Raw genomic sequence first — 15,774 nt, 5'->3', positions numbered from 1 at the left:
AACTTAAAAGACAACCTTTTAAAATAGGAAATGGAAAACATCAAGTAATATAAAATAGAAGTCGAATTTTTAAAACCTAATTTTAAAAGCTAGAATTACATGCTATCATATAAAATGACACTCTGGAATAAAATGAGATATGAGTAGCACAACTATATGTAATGATTAACCTCAAGCTCTATGTCATTATATGGTAGTTTACTTGAAATGGTATTAAATAATTATTTATTAGTATTTTATATATCATTAATATCAAATATTGAAGACAAAATGTACTTTGCTTAAATTTGATTAAATCAAAGGTCAATAGATTTTCACATTCCTTTCCTACAATGTAGCCTAGCCAAAGAGAGATTATTTAACTGGGGTAAAGAGTGGTACATGTACTTTGTAAGAATTACTTAACAAATGCATCAGCTACAATTGTGTCATCAGTAATTCCTTATCCTTACCTTTCTGACCTCAGAATACCTAAACAAAGAACACAAATTCACAATGTACAGAATAGACTATGCACTTCTACTGACATAGCATATGTCGCTCCCCTATGAGACAAACTTTTTCTAGTTCAACTCCGTTAACATCATACTGCACTTTAAATGTAAGTATATTTGTCAGTGAAGGTATTTCTTTTTCATTTTGCCAGTGAATAAACAACAATATACAATTTGTCTCCCATGGTCTAAAATCACTCTTATTTGTCTTCACTTACAAAACAAATGGCTATCTAGCGTAGCTTCTGTAAATCCCAGCATTATCTTAACCCACATTTCAAGATCATGATCAACAAAATCTTTGAAAATCATGCTTATTGTGCACACTAAAACTTTGTTTTTGTCACTTACTACCTTTCATATAAAAGAGCTGTGACACTGAATTCACTTTCCACTGTCATTAGTACTCAATTTTATGATAGAAATTTAACCATTGAAGAAACAGATTTTCTAAATTTTATTAAAATAACAATAAAACAAACAAAAACTAGCTTCTTATGTTAATTGTTTATTAGCCAGGTTGTAACATCACATTTTTTGAGTGTACTGTAGCTTCTTATTCTAGGGGACACTAATTAGTTTTAAATGGTGTTAAATACCATCCCTGCAGTTGCAAGTGCTTCTCTGGGATTTTTTACTACAGAAAATAACTCCTGCAATTTAAAACCACTTTGTTTTCTTCAGTCACAGCTGATAGTGAAACAGTGACCTGCAGAAATCTTTAAGGTTTTCACCCCTCTCTCACTGCCATTAGTCTGCCTTCATTTTCTAACAGGTCTTTTCCTCTCCTACCATCGCTCTTCCATAATTCCCATCCCTTAAATTGCAGCCAGCAGAGAAATAGCGTTAGGCTATTTAGGTTCTCCATTCCTCCACTCCCCCTTACAAAGCCTTGGCTACCCTTAAAGAAAATTCTCCAACAATGTGTCAATTTTATATTGGCCACAAAGACAACGTCTGTTGGTTGAGGAAAAGGAAAGAGGGACTGGAGCTTGGAGACTGGAGTTTGGCTGTCCCTTTCCACAGACTGGGATCTTTGTGGCGATCAGAAAACATTTCCTGCATAAGAAATCAATACACTCTCTGGTTGCAGGATTGGGAAGCAAGAACGAATATGTATTAGCCGTGTCCTTAAAGGAATGGAACACAACATCCATTAACCTTCCAAACAAGAAAAGTCATTTTCTCAAAATATGTCACGCTTTCTTGCATTATGACACATAATCACAACCTCAAATCCACTGGTAGCTCCCCCACTGGGGATTGGGTGAAAACTATAAATCATTCCTGTACTTTCTTTTTCTTCCGCATTTCCGCTGCACTTCCTCCCCCTCCCTCCCCCCATCTAGCTCTAAGATGTTCCCTCTCTTCTGCGCATCAACCGGGGACCACGAAGATAAAGACAAAAATTCACTCTCAAGAGGCGGATGGGGTCCTAAAGGATCAGTATGTGTTTTCATTGCACCCCTCCACCCCGTCCTCAGGCGACTCCAGAACCAGAAGACCTGGAGAGTTTGCACTTCTAGTGACTGCCTTCTGACCCAGGAAAGAGCAAGCGTGCGAGATTTTTGCGCAAGCACCTCAAATAAAATTCCAGACCAGGGGAGAAGGTATACTCCTGCCTTCAAGTGTCAGGAAGTCATTTGGTCCAAACAGGCAAGCTAATGAGTTTGCACCACCTTTTAGCCAAGATGCCCCAAAATCAAACATGGAAATGGGTGGGGAGTGAGAGGGAAGGACTCTGTGGGCATAGGAGAGAGGAAGTAAAGTGGACGTTTTGCTGGGCTGGAGCAGAAGGGAGATGTCTATAAATCCATTTCACAGGTGGAGCGTGTGTGTCACCTCAAGGGGCTGCAGCCTGAATAATGGCATCCCTCTCCCTCCTCACCAATCTCTAGTGCAAGCTGGCTCTAGGTTTCTGCATCTTTCTCCTGAAAATTCCACCCGCACTTCCAGCGCATGCTGGTGAGCTATCCAGCCCTCACCGCCCTCTCTCTAAAACCCTGAATCCTAAAACTAGCTCAAGAGACCTTTATCAGTGAATACCACAAATCAAATGAATCCAAAAGTGACAATAAAGGAGAAAAAATTAGGCCTGTGTGTTGAAACAGCACGTTTTAACTCCATCTCCCAAAAGTGCTCCCCCGCTCACCTTCCCCTCTCCTTTGGCCACTTACCTTCTTTGGGTGGTCGCTTGGCCTCCCTGGTAAGATTGCAGACTTGGGTGGTTTGCAGCTCCTGGGTCAGGCAGCCCTCTGTCTGCTCATTCAGGGGTAACACCACGTTATTTAACAAAACCAGCGACTGGTCGTCGATCCCCCACTCTCCCAAATGCTGAGGGCAGGTGCATTTTGTATACATGATCCCACATGATTCTGTTCTCCCATTTTCTGATTTTAAGCAGCTCTCCAACCAAGTGCATAATACATGGCAACCAAATTGGCTTGGGCTGACCTTGTTCAATACCAAAAACTCAAAAAAAGATTTCTGATCTTCTTCCCCTTTTTTCTGTAATCCTGGGAAATCAGATGGAAATACTCGACGTATTTGAATAAAATTTTTATCATATTGTAGAAAAACGAAAGCATTCTTGGAATTGCAGAGTTGCATTATAGAATGATTCTTTCTTAAAAGATCCTTTATTTTTTCATGGGAAAAATGATCAAACTGATAAGCCAGGAGTGAAAAGTTAGAGCAGCTAAGGTCCTTTTTGGAAAATTTCAGGTAAATGCTATATTTGGTTGGATCTGGATTTTCCAGCGTCCAAGTGCAGTTTGTAAAGTTTTTGGGAAACATTTCACTTACAGAATACGATCCATAAATGACTCCCTTCACCAAAGTTGAACACCAGAAGTCTTGGGCAGCATTAAATCCAAACATAACCAGGAGATAGGTGGAAAATATATAAATCAGCAGGTTACGAACAGCCTTCATCCTATGTCATTTGGCCTGTAAAAATGGCAATGAAAGTAAAATGCAAGTAGGAGTCTACACGCATTGAGAAAATAAACTCCTTTCAATATTACAGCCAGCTGTTTTCAAGATTTCGGTAAAAAACCCTTTTTAAAAGAAGGACAGGTAATTTTTATTTTATAACACAGGAAAATTATCTGTTGCTGTGTGAACAGCGCCCTCATGTGGCCATTCACAGTGGTCAAATTCGCAACGTTCCATTTAAAAATAACATTTAATAGATTAATAGGAATGCCCTAACTTATCTACCAGGATATCTTCCACGTCCATTATCATTCTATTGAATGAAAAGGGAAAACATGGAGTTTTAAAACGTCATAATGTAAACGCTAATTGTCAAAATAGTATTAATCAGTCTATAGTCTATACAACCTTTCTCTCTCTGCCCTTTGCCTGCAGTAAACACCATCATACAAAATCTAATCTGATAATCTGGGAACAGGCTGTCATCACATTATTTCCCTTCTCTTAAATGTGAAAAGTAATGATGATAAATTATGGCCACAATTTTAAAAGCACAAATGATAATTTATTACAGATGGAACATCATCTCCCAAATGCCCCACTTGCCTTTGCAGGGGCCACCATGTGAACTGCTCAGAAATTCCTTTCAAAAACATGGGCATTCATGTAGATTAATTAATTTTAAAAACATCATTTGAGAAAGGGCATAGATGGATAAACACATAGGGGAGACTTGTTGTTCAACATCACCATTGAGAACCAGGATTTAAGGCAGTCATTTCAATGTGACATGCCCTCTTGGGATACATAAAGTGGATCACTGTATTAGTATCTGTATCCAAAGGTGATGTCAGTAAAAAAAAAAAAAAAAAAAAAAAAAAGAAAATCCAAAACCATAGTAATTGAGCTGGTTTCAGTCTTTCAATTTTTGAAAAATTATCTTATCAACTGTAATTTAAGGCTTACACATGGTAATAAAACACATTAACATTTTTGTTCCTAGCGGATTCCAATTATTGAATTGCTCCCTTTCCAACAACAACTCCAAAGCTCCTCTTTTCTTTTCTTTCTTTCTTTTTTTTTTTTTAATTTCAACCCTGGCTTTGGATAATAAAGTAGTCCTTGATTATATTTACCTCTGTAAGTTGTTATCCAAAAATAACTTGAATATTTTTCAGCTTTAACCTTTAAGAAGTTATTTCTTAGAATAAATGACACTGCTTTTTGTTTGTTTGTTTGTTTGTTTAGCCTTTGAGCTGATAAAAGTGATGCCAAGTTAATTTTAAAAGTCTTTAGGCTGCAGTCTCTTCCACTGTTCTGTAAACAGAGACAGACATACAGACATATAGACAGTTAAGAGTTTTCATGCCTTTGCCTGGGTCTTCTCTGAACCAAAGGATAAAACCTCTTCTTTCCCATTGCATAACACACACCAACGCATGCACACCAAATCCAGTGACCGAAGTCCCTGAAGATAGATCTGCATTTTCTAGATTATAATTCAAATTCTATGTCTTGATATAGGCAAACACAGCCCCAACTCTAAATCTCTATATAGCAGCAGTTTAAAATAACATCAGAACTGCTGGGACCATCAAAACAGTGTTCTCTGTTTCAAGCAAATAGCTCAATGAATAATGCATTTTCTTCATGAGAAAATAAAGCCAATGAGCATTTAAAGGTTAAAAAAAAAAAAAAAACAAACAAAAAAACCCCAGAAAGTTGTAAGAAATTCTGGAAAAAATTTCCGTTTTTTTTCTTTTTTCTTTCTTTCTTTTTTTTTTTTTTTTTTTTTTGCTGTTGCACTTTGCAGGCAATGCAGGTCTGCGCAGTGTTCTTCAGGATAGAGTGTAGGCGTTGAGAGCCAATGTGACAATAAGTGTCTAAATTAGGAATTCCATCCATGAAAGGGGATTTCATTTTATAATCAGGAACTCAAAAAGAGGTCGTATGTCTTTTCCTAATGAAACTGGTACTTTTGCTTCCATTTATTTGACAGTGCATGTCTGCAATGCCGTGCTCATCAATGATCAGAAAGAGTGAGGAAATAGCACTTTAATGCCTGCTCAAGAGAGCACACTCAGTATAATGCTCTTTATTTTTCATCAGTCTGGAGTAGAGTCTTGTTTTGTTCTAAATAATAAAAAATAAATCATTACCCTCACCCCCTTTGGACTGCAGGGACCGTTCAAAAAGCTGTATTTCCCTCTTAAAGAAGAGGTGGGGGCAGGGGCAAAGGCTGGCCACGGAGGTGTCAAGGATGTTTTATTTATTTATTTATCTATCTATCTCTTGCTGAGAAGCAAACCAGCATTGAGTTTAGCTATTCTCACAACTGATTTTCTGGGTGACACTTTAGTTTAGTCGAACATAGACGGCGCCATCACTCCACAGATTTTTCCCCCCAATAGAAGACCCACTGCCTTCTCTTAACTTCCTTTTAACCTAAAATTTTCCCCCCATAAAATTATCCCAATCACACAAAACTGCCAGATTTTCTAGGTCTCTCTGCTTATTCTTTCTGACCCAGCACATCTCTTGAAAACCAGACTTCTCTAACTTTTCAACTGCGGCGTTTAAGTAAATGCAGACAGTCGGATTTGCTCACAGCCTCCCCATCCGCCAGCAACAGCCTTTCCTTTCATTTTCCTCCCTTCTCAAACATTAAGCCCAAAGCTCCACGGTGGCGACCCCCGGCAGAGAAAAGGTGACCCCTGGACCCCCTTCCTTACCTTCCACTCCGAAAGCTCAGGGAGGCTCTTGCTCTAAGACACCAGCACAGGCACGCGTCCCAGCAACAGTGATGGAGAGACTCCCCTTCGGTCCCAATCACCGTTGCCCATTTTCCCCGGCTCAGCTTCCAAAATCAGGATTTATTTTAAAAAATGCATACATACGAAAAGCAAAAGGTGAGGGGTGGAAACGAAAGGGGGGTCGATGAGAGAGAGAGAAAAAAAAGCCACCAGGAGCCCAGAACCTTGCGCCGTATCCAACTGAATCCAACCTCCAATCCGAGGGGGGCTAAAGGGAGGAGAAGCCCCCCCAAGGGAGACTCTAAGGAACCCCCCAAAATGTAAGTGGCTTAAGAGCGAAGATTTGTTTCATAAAAGCTATCCCCAACAAACCGATTAGCCAAGAAGCAAAGAAAGCGCTGAGACGAGAAGTGACCGGCGGCGGCGGCTGCTATGGCAGATTTGTTGGGGCGGTGGGTTTATTACGGGAGTATTCGTGGTCGGATCGGAAGGCTCAAGCTTATGCTCTTTCCTCTTTCCGCTTTCCTCCCTCCTCCTCCTCCCCCCTGCAGGTACTGATGGACGGACGGCGACTAAGGAGAGGGGGGAAAAATCCTTGGCTGGTGATGTCGGAAAGCTGTTTGAATGCCCAGCGAGGAGGGAGGCGCGAGAGGGAGCGAGATAGTAAAGCTCTGTCTCGGGTGTGCGCGCCGGCGCGCGGTGCTCGCTTTCCCTTGGGCGCGCGCGCGGGGGCTGCGCGTGTCCCGAGAGCGCGTCAGCGCAGCGGCCTCCCGCGTGCTCGTGTGCGCGCGCGTCCCGGGTGCCGCGCGCCCCTCTCCTGCACAGCTGCGGTGCGCCCAGCCGCCCGCCAGAAGCTCGGCTCGCGCGGCGCGGCCGCTGCGACTTCCTGGAGTTCTGCCTACCGGGTGCGCGGGCGGGTGTGTGAGAGAAGGCGCGGGGAGCCGCAGGGTGGGAGAGGAGGGAGTCCCGGCGGGAGGGCGGGGTAGAGGCTGGCGGGAGGGGGGCTTCACGGAGCTCCAGCCGGGGCCGCGGTGCGCCTGCACGTCACGGTTACTCAAACCCAAGCACGTCCCGAAAGCGGTATTTTCTGCGTCTGGGAGGTTTTTGCATCCTCAGTTCCCACCGCTGGGGCTGGCGGCGACCAACTGTAAGAGAAACTCACTGGGAGGCGAGACAGGGGGATGCGGAGGATGGGAAGGCGACTCTGAAGGGTGGGAAGTGAATGCTGGACTTGATCGTCTTTCTCTGTCTTTCAGCGCCGACCTGTCGCAGCCAGAGAGCTGTCATTTTAGCACCGGGATTCAGAATTGATCCAGTCCGCAGCGGAGGGGGCACATCCCAGCTCCCGAGCTGCTGAGTGTCTCTGGCTGGAACAATAGTAGTTTTTCTCTGCGAGGCTGCAATTAACATCTTATTTGTTCTGGCTCCATACAGGCTTTGTCAGGATCGCGGTGCGGCGACCGAGGTTGGGCTCTTGCATTGCTTTCTGCTTGGCAATGGAATCATGGTTTCGGGGTCTAAACTTTTGTTTCATTTTGTAGTCTTAATGCATCTGATTCTTTTTCAAGTTTCCCTAGTAACAGGTTTGGGGACGGGGTGGGAAGAAACGAGAAAAGGGGTGAAGAGAAACAACCAGATTATATAGAAAGGGAAAAGGGATAAGTTTCCCCACCTTTTAATCTATCTGCCTGTCTATCTATCTATTATCTATCTATCAGTCATTTTGCCTCCTGGACAGTTGGCTGACGAAGTGTCTGATAAACCAGCTTCAGATACATGCTACAAAAGGTCATTCGCCTCCTGATTATGTCTCTACTTGTAAACGCAGTTGGTGGTTTGCAAAACAAGTGCTAAAATAGTGCAATGATGTGGTGGGAGGAAACCATCATGGGCAATTCATATAAAGTGCTGGAATCTTCATAAGGGTGAGTTTCTCAAGCGGCAGGTGAAGTTGAATAAAGCAATTTTCCATCATTTGTTCCCCTCACTCTTGCATTTTTTTCCTCGGCTCGTTTCTCTCCCCTGGGGCGATTATGGATAGCCAAGAACACCATTTTAAAAGAGATTGATAGTGAAAACAGGAAGATGCTGATGGTCTTTTATCCACTGAAGTTGTTTGAAATATTAAAATTGGTCCTTTACTTCTTAATACATATTAACAGAGTGACCCTCTTCAAGGCTTTCCCTTCTTAAACGAGTGCCTGGGATAAACACTCTGTAAGGGAAACAGTTAATAATTCCCCAACAGGCTTTAACTATTTTCCCAGTAACAGATCACCGGCAAGAGAGTAGCCTGGGTGGCATTTTGGTTGTGTGTCATTTTGGTTCTTTACAATATTTTTTATTCATTTAAGGAAATGTTAAAAGGAATAATTAGGGTTTATATCCAGAACAAATTTTGAAACACCGTTTAAGCAAACACATTTTCTTTTAAAAACAAAGAACATTGAGCAACACAAAGGAGAAAAACATTTTATTTCAACTTCCCTAGAGATCATAATTATGATTTTTGCAAGGCAATTTGGTCATTTCTGTTACTTTATCCAGAGGAAAAGAAAACCATGACAGATGTGAAATAAAAATAGAGAAAAAAAATGCTTTGGGTGGTTTATACATAAAAAGGAAATAATGTAATGGGAGGTTCAATTATACTTCTATTTTGCACCTAGTGATTTCTCATATTATCTTGTAACACTGTGATTTTGATGTTTCTTAGAAATTCTTAAAGTCATGACACAGTGGCATAAGAATAACAGCTGAAAGGGACAATTTAAAAGGCTTAATCCTAAATGGAAAGGATCACTTACTCCCAGGATCATTTATATTCAAGTAGAATTCAGGGCAGGGTCAGAAAAGAAAGCCATCCTTAATAAAGCCCTTCACCCTTCACATTGTTTCTCATAACCTTCATAAATTGCAGGCTACTGAGCTGGCCTGATGATGATCCTGCTGAGCTATATTTATAGCAGATGATTTGTGGATGATAACTACGCCAAGCAAGACACGGTCTCCAGTAACCCCAGGCTCGTCTGACTTCCTCAGGGGATTATAATCAAGAATCAGGAAAAGAGCCCTATATGAACAGTCTGGTCTCTGGACACTAACAACAGCACAATCCAAAGGCAAAGCAAGGAAGGAACCACTTCGTTTCATGTCTGCAAGATGCTCCATATAGAAAGCATTGCTGACATGTTGACCCAACAGCAAAAAGAGAGCAGCAGTTCACACACCCTCAGCTCTCTGTCCTTTCGTTTCTATTGATGTTGGTCCACTTTTATGATTTAATACATATTAAATTCACCATTTCAAATTATCATTATCTGCTTTCATTGGTCTTTTTCATGAGGCCAAGTGTATGTCTATATTTATGTTTATATATAAACACAAACACATATTTATACATACCTATGTATATGTATGCACACATTTGCAAGTATGCATACACATACGTGTATATATGTATTTGATATGTATGTATTTCAGCTGATACACATATATTTGCTTGGGAAGTTTCACTATATTGCTTTGTATTTCTCTTTTATAAAGTAATGCATTTCATTCCAAAACTACCAGATTAATTGTATAAATTGATTATTACATAAGTTGCCTTGATGATTTACAGAAGAACTATTGAGAGGTCAGTGTTAGCATATCAAAATATAGACTGGTATTGCATTTTAAATTGACCCAGGTATTTAAAGTTAAAGCCTTTGAAATTTATCTCTCCTATTATTAATGCATTTTATTAAGATTACTTTGGAATGATGAGGTTTCTAAGTTTGATTTATCTCTGTTTTTCATCTTTTTGTCTGTATGTGCTAAATTTAGTCCCTCCACTTTGAGAATAACCCTATAATCCAGGATCACTGCTTAAAATTCAGTATCATTTGCACAATTCTCATACTCAAATAAGAATGTTTCTAGAATATGTTTACTCAATTTTAAAAAGTCTTTTCTCTTTCCTTCTTTCTCTCATAGTCTTTCTGATATTACCATATTACCACATTCTAAATTCTGTAACTTGTTATTTTCAGTAAGGCTTTAAGAAGCATGGATAGGCTTGTAGATTATTTCCTGTTAAATATGCCTTAATTTTTTAGTATTTAGTATTATTATTTAGTTTTTAGTATTTAGTATTTGGTATCTCCCATATATATACACACACATATATATACACACTATACACACACACACACAACTTTTGGAATGTTAATTAAATGATCAAAATATTATAAGATTACATTGTTATGAGTACTTAACTAACCCTTAAAAGTAGCATATTTACTATAAACTGAAACAACTTCTTCTCTGTCTCCTCCTGATTATTATTATTTTTTTTTTGTTATTAAATGAGGAAGTCTCTCAGGAACCAAACTGTATATCCTCTAGTCTCTATGAAAAAAACAAATTGGTCATTTTCTACTTGGACATCCCAGAATAGAAAGTACATGGAAGTACTAAAAAATAAAGGGATAGACTTGGGGTTAAGGGAGATGTCATAGAAGAGCTATCCTGAATTAGTTCAAGTGTAGTCCTATTCCTTGCCAGGCAAAGTCAAGGTTAAGTTTAGTCCAAAAATCCCAGTTACATCAAGTTTCCATTTTTTATCATTATTTCCCTATACAATGATACAAGTTAAAAAAAAAGTCGGTAAATACTTTTGGCCATCAATTTTCAAGGTTTCATTGGTGATATTAAGGAAATACTGTAAGTAGGTAACACATAATGTCACATCTGTGTGCTGTAGAAGCATCTTGAAAAATATGAACTTTAAAAGCTCAAAATATGTGTTTGCAATTGAACATACATTCACCCCCAAATTTGTCCTTTTTCAGATAGTTATTTTTTCGTATAAAGTTACTATACTTACACCATTATCTTTAATCTCTGAAATTTCAATTATACTAGAAATCAAAATTCTTCATTTTTACCCACGAACCTGACACTAAGTGTATACCTCATTAAGGACAAGAAGCTATGAATTCTCTGGACTTCAGTTCTCTCACAGAAAAAAGCTTCATTGAATAATGTCTAAGGCTCTTCCTGACATATTCTAAATAACAGAAGGTGTCTCACAAGAAATGGAAGCAGTGAGAGAAAAATGCAATTAAATCCTAGACTAGAAAGAATCACAATTTTTCCACTCACAGGTTGGAAATGCCTCTCTATTCTCTCATAATTTTGAAAACCTCCATAGTTTTACCAGCTTTGCCTTTCCCCGTTGCTATCATCTGCTGAGGTACAGACAGTCCTTTCCATTTTTGTTCCTCTCCCACTCTAATAATTTTTTTTTCTTTGACAGAAGTCCCATTTTACCATTAATGATGACAATAACTAAAGCTGCCAGGAACAGCACATCTGCTGACCTTTATCAACACCAGGTATTGAAGTCTATGGACTACCTATTATTTCTGAACATTTCTTCATGTTCAGTCCTGTTTCCACCAATTCTGATCCACTTATCTCCACCATTTCTCTTCCTGGCAGATTCTCTCATTTTGCCTTCTGGATCTCCATGCTCTTTTATACCAGCAAACAAGAGGAAGAATATTCTCTACCCACTTCCTTGACTGAAGCCTGCTCTTTTATGAAGACATGGCATCTCTTCCAACCATGTCAAACAGAAGCAATTTATGTGTATGCCACTTCCATACCCTGATTCAATGGGTCAGGGGCAGAATCAGTATCCTTACTCTCCCCTTTGGTTTCAAATATTTACTCCTCATTTCCCTTTCATGCCCATCTTTCTGTAGAGATCAAGGCATCTGCCTTTGCAGCTTTACCTCTTCCTCCAGATTGTATTTTCCATTCATGGAATCTTTTAGCTGCCGGCTCGCAGTTTTCCTGTCCACCTGACTTCTATTCCTCTTCTCATGGCTTCAGCTCCCATGCAGATGTCTTGTCTTATCCTGACACACTAGCTTCTCCATCCTATTTCTGTGTTTTTTGTTTGTTTGTTGTTTGTTTATGTTTGCTTGTTTTTTCCTACTAGTTCAACAACATTTCCCCATAGTCTTTAACTAAAAAGTCTAACCAGTGACTAAACCACTCCCAATATTTAACATTTAATGTTTCCGTGCCTTAATTACCACTTCTACTTTTAAAAACTCACCTCCTAAGTAACCACATAGGATCAAGTCTTTCACAAAATTCAGATCTTTTTTTTTATTATTATTATTGATTCCCACCAATTTCTACTCTTATCTTCATTTTCCTCCTTATACCCTGTGGTAAGCAGCCTCTCACATAGACCCTAATGATCCCTACTTCCTGGTATGTGTGTCTTTGTGTAATTGTCTCTCTCTTGAATGGGGGCTAGATTTAGAAATTTGCTTTTATCAAACAGAATATGGTAGTAGCAATGGATGTTAAGATATAAAATGAATGTGTTTTCCATCTTGGGAGCTCCTTTACTCTTCCTTAGAGCATTTGTTTGCAATAAGCCAGGTACCGTGTTATGATACAGTCCTAAATAGAGAAGTCCATGTGAGTTTGGCCTTCTGAGGCCTGTCAAAAGACACATGAGTGAGCTCAGAAGTAGAAGCTTCCTCATTCAAGTCTTGAGAGGACTGCAGTCCAGCCAACATCTTGGTTGCCCCTTCATGACAGGCTTGTGCCAGAATCAAGCAGCTAAGCTGCTTCTGGATTCCTGACCTACAAACACTATAGATCAGGAATGTTTGTGACTTCCAACTGCTAAATTTGGGGATAATTTGTTATGCAAATGTAGGTAACTAATGTATACCCCATGGATTCCACGCCCATTGTTATGATAATTTACTTACAACAATCTTCAGCTATTTACTACATTTTCCTGGCTGGATCACCATGTTTACTGTGATGGACAACTGCCCTTCCTGATCCAGGACCCATGCAGCAGAGCATTACTGAAGAAATTCACACCCTCAGGCAGTTAGATGTCCCTGTAACGTTATAGTCACCAGGTTCTTATGACCTCACCACACAGACTGTTACTTATAAGCTCCCTCTCTTATTACACCTATGAATATTTTGTAACTTTTCTTTGATCATTAAAAAGCTTCTCCTCAACTCTTGAATGATAAGTGATAACCTTTTTTCATTCATTATTTATAAAGCAGATGTGATTAGATGGAAAATACCTTACATTCATTAAACTGACTCTACCTTCCCCCATTTTCTCCTGTCTTCCTCTCTCCAGGGAGATACTACCCTTATCTAAGAAGTCATCCCCTCCACAGGTAACTTGGATCTTACTTCTACTGGCTCTCACACCAATACTCTCTCCCTCTCTCCTGGACCACTTCCATCAGCATACATATTTTATAGCAATACTACCCGTCTAAAAACTTCTGATCAACAACCTGTTTCTTAGATCCCCTTCATAACGAATCTTTTTTAAAAAAGCAATCACATTCACTTCACTTCCTCACTTCCCTCTCATTTCTCAACTCAATCCATTCTGGCTTCCACCCCCACAATTCCACCGAAAAAATTCTTGTCAAAAATCACTAAAGACCTTCATGTTGCCAAGTTAAAGGGATAAATGTTTTTCTCATCTTACTCCAACTTTCAGCAGCATTTTAAATGCAATGCCCTCCTTTTGGAAACCACTTCTATTTTGGTTTCTGTTTTATCATACTCTCCCAGATATACTTTTATGTCACTGATCACTGTGAAGACACTGAGATGCTTCTCAGTGTCTTTTGCTTGTTCTTCTTCCATGTTAACTTGAAATGCTGGCTACTGTAGTGATAAGTGTTGGATGTACTTCCCTTATTTCTCTACCACCTCCCCTTTGGTGATCAAATCCACTCCCTAATATTGAATATCACCATAAGTATGTATATGTGCATACATGCATACACACATATGAATAGACACCCCATGTATATTCCTTTAACAAGGATATCTCCTCTGAGCTCTAGATTTTTAAATAATCAACTGCCGTGATTTATATCTCTACTAACTATGCCTCACAGTCATCTCAGATTTGGGGTAATTAAAGGAAACTTCCTCATTACTCCAAAGAAATGTGCCCTTCCCTCAGTCTTTCTGTTTCAGGAAATGACATCCCTATCTACCTAGTTATTCAATTGGCAAACATGGGAATGATACCTGCTGCTCATTTTATATCATTCTACATCTAATCCCTTGACAAATATTGCCTGTTCTACTTTGTATAAGTTTCCTAGGGCTGCCATAATAAAATTCCACAATGTGGATGGTTTAAGCAACAGAAATTCATTTTTTTCACAGTTTTGGAGGCTAGATGTCTACAATCAAAGTCCCTATTGGATTGGTTCCTCTGGGGCCCCTTTCTCTGGCTTGCATATGGCTGTAGTCTTGCTGCCTCTTCAAATTTGGTTGGGGGTGTGCAGAGATGGGCACAATTCAGCTCATGATATAACTTCAATACATAGATCTCAAATCTAACCAGTTCTTTCTTTTTTCACTGTTATCTTTTGTGTGTGTGTGTGAAGTATGTAGTTTTTGCTTAGTCTCTTCCACCTGACATTCAATATTCTTTGTTAATCTATCTCTAATAAGTTATACTTCAAAAAGTGTACCCCTTTAAAATCAAATGGAAAAACATTTTAATTCCAGGTACTTCTCACATATCACAAATAATAAAATCCAAACTTTTAATCGTGACCAACAGTGCCCTACCTCATCTGATTCTTGCTCCTCTCTCTAACTTCATCTTGTGCCACACTTCTGCTTACATATAATGGCCAAGCTACATTTACCTTTTTCTAAGTCATGAGGACACTACATTTTTATCTCCTTACAATCTTCCAATGTCAGGATCATTCTACCTGGAATAAACTTCCCTTTTTCTACTGCTAGGAGAAAGTTTATAGGCCTGACCTGCCCACTTCTCATACCTCAGATTTCAGATTTCATCTTGAAAATTCCCTTTTCAAAGTTTTTGAAATTTTTTTTTAACCACCCAGTCTATGGTGATCTCTCCTTGTGTTCTCTTTCAAGGTACTTATCTGTCTTTTTGTGTGTGTGTGTGCTCAGGTATATATTTTTTTCCTTTTTTAACATTATACTTTAAGTTCTGGGATACATGTACAGAACATGCAGGTTTGTTACATAGATATACACGTCTGCATGTTCTCACTCATAAGTGAGTTGAACAATGAGAACACATGGACACAGGGATGGTAACATCACACACCGGGGCCTGTCTGTTTTATACTAGTTACCAATTTTTATTTAGTTGGTCTTCATCTTTTTGCTTTTTATTAGTGTGTTACCTCCATCATTACAAACTCCTGCCTAAAGTAGTGCAAGACACGTGGTGAGCACTTCCTAGGTCTTTAGTGAATACATGGGTTGAACAACATGATGAATCTTATATGTGGGTATTAGTTGTGTTCATTGGAGAAACGTCTATTCCAACAGCTCACATATTCCTGCATGATAACTCAGCTAGAGTTCTCTCTTCCCTGGACCAAATTCCTGATTTCCTGAGAAATTTCCCAGGTGACATGGTCTCCAGACTTTTCATCTTTATGACTGTTTTCAATTGAACTTACCTAGTTTGCCACGGTTCTTTGATGCCACAATTAAAATACTCTAGATTTCAGCTGCTCAGCATG

General features: G+C 39.4%; 2 protein-coding genes and 1 long non-coding RNA gene across 5 annotated transcripts in view; 1 reads left to right on the top strand and 2 right to left on the bottom strand.

Moving 5' to 3' along the window:
- Positions 1 to 3,428, bottom strand: part of ADGRB3 (adhesion G protein-coupled receptor B3) — a 734,436-nt gene extending 731,008 nt beyond the window's left edge. For both annotated transcript variants that reach the window (XM_008013603.3, XM_073006121.1), the window contains exon 1: positions 2,672 to 3,428. In XM_008013603.3, the coding sequence (XP_008011794.2) occupies positions 2,672 to 3,428 (757 nt within the window). The remainder of the gene's footprint in view (positions 1 to 2,671) is intronic.
- A 2,768-nt stretch (positions 3,429 to 6,196) lies between these two features.
- Positions 6,197 to 6,274, bottom strand: LOC140708897 (uncharacterized). Its single transcript, XM_073006122.1, has one exon. It carries the CDS (start codon positions 6,272 to 6,274, stop codon positions 6,197 to 6,199), a length of 78 nt encoding a protein of 25 aa, XP_072862223.1.
- A 920-nt stretch (positions 6,275 to 7,194) lies between these two features.
- On the top strand, positions 7,195 to 15,104 carry LOC103243940 (uncharacterized). Of its 2 annotated transcripts, none has more exons than XR_012089219.1 (3): positions 7,195 to 8,109; positions 9,105 to 11,565; positions 11,672 to 15,104. It is a non-coding gene; the product is annotated as an uncharacterized lncRNA (long non-coding RNA). The 2 variants fall into 2 exon arrangements; XR_012089218.1 differs by having other exon boundaries at positions 7,195 to 11,565; positions 11,672 to 11,867; positions 12,982 to 15,104.
- The last annotated feature ends 670 nt before the right edge of the window (positions 15,105 to 15,774 follow it).

The sequence above is a fragment of the Chlorocebus sabaeus genome, chromosome 17 (genome assembly GCF_047675955.1).
Source record: "Chlorocebus sabaeus isolate Y175 chromosome 17, mChlSab1.0.hap1, whole genome shotgun sequence".
Taxonomy (NCBI): Eukaryota; Metazoa; Chordata; class Mammalia; order Primates; family Cercopithecidae; genus Chlorocebus; species Chlorocebus sabaeus.
The sequence above is the reverse complement of the archived record's forward strand: the minus strand, read 5'-3'. Positions and strand labels throughout refer to the sequence as shown.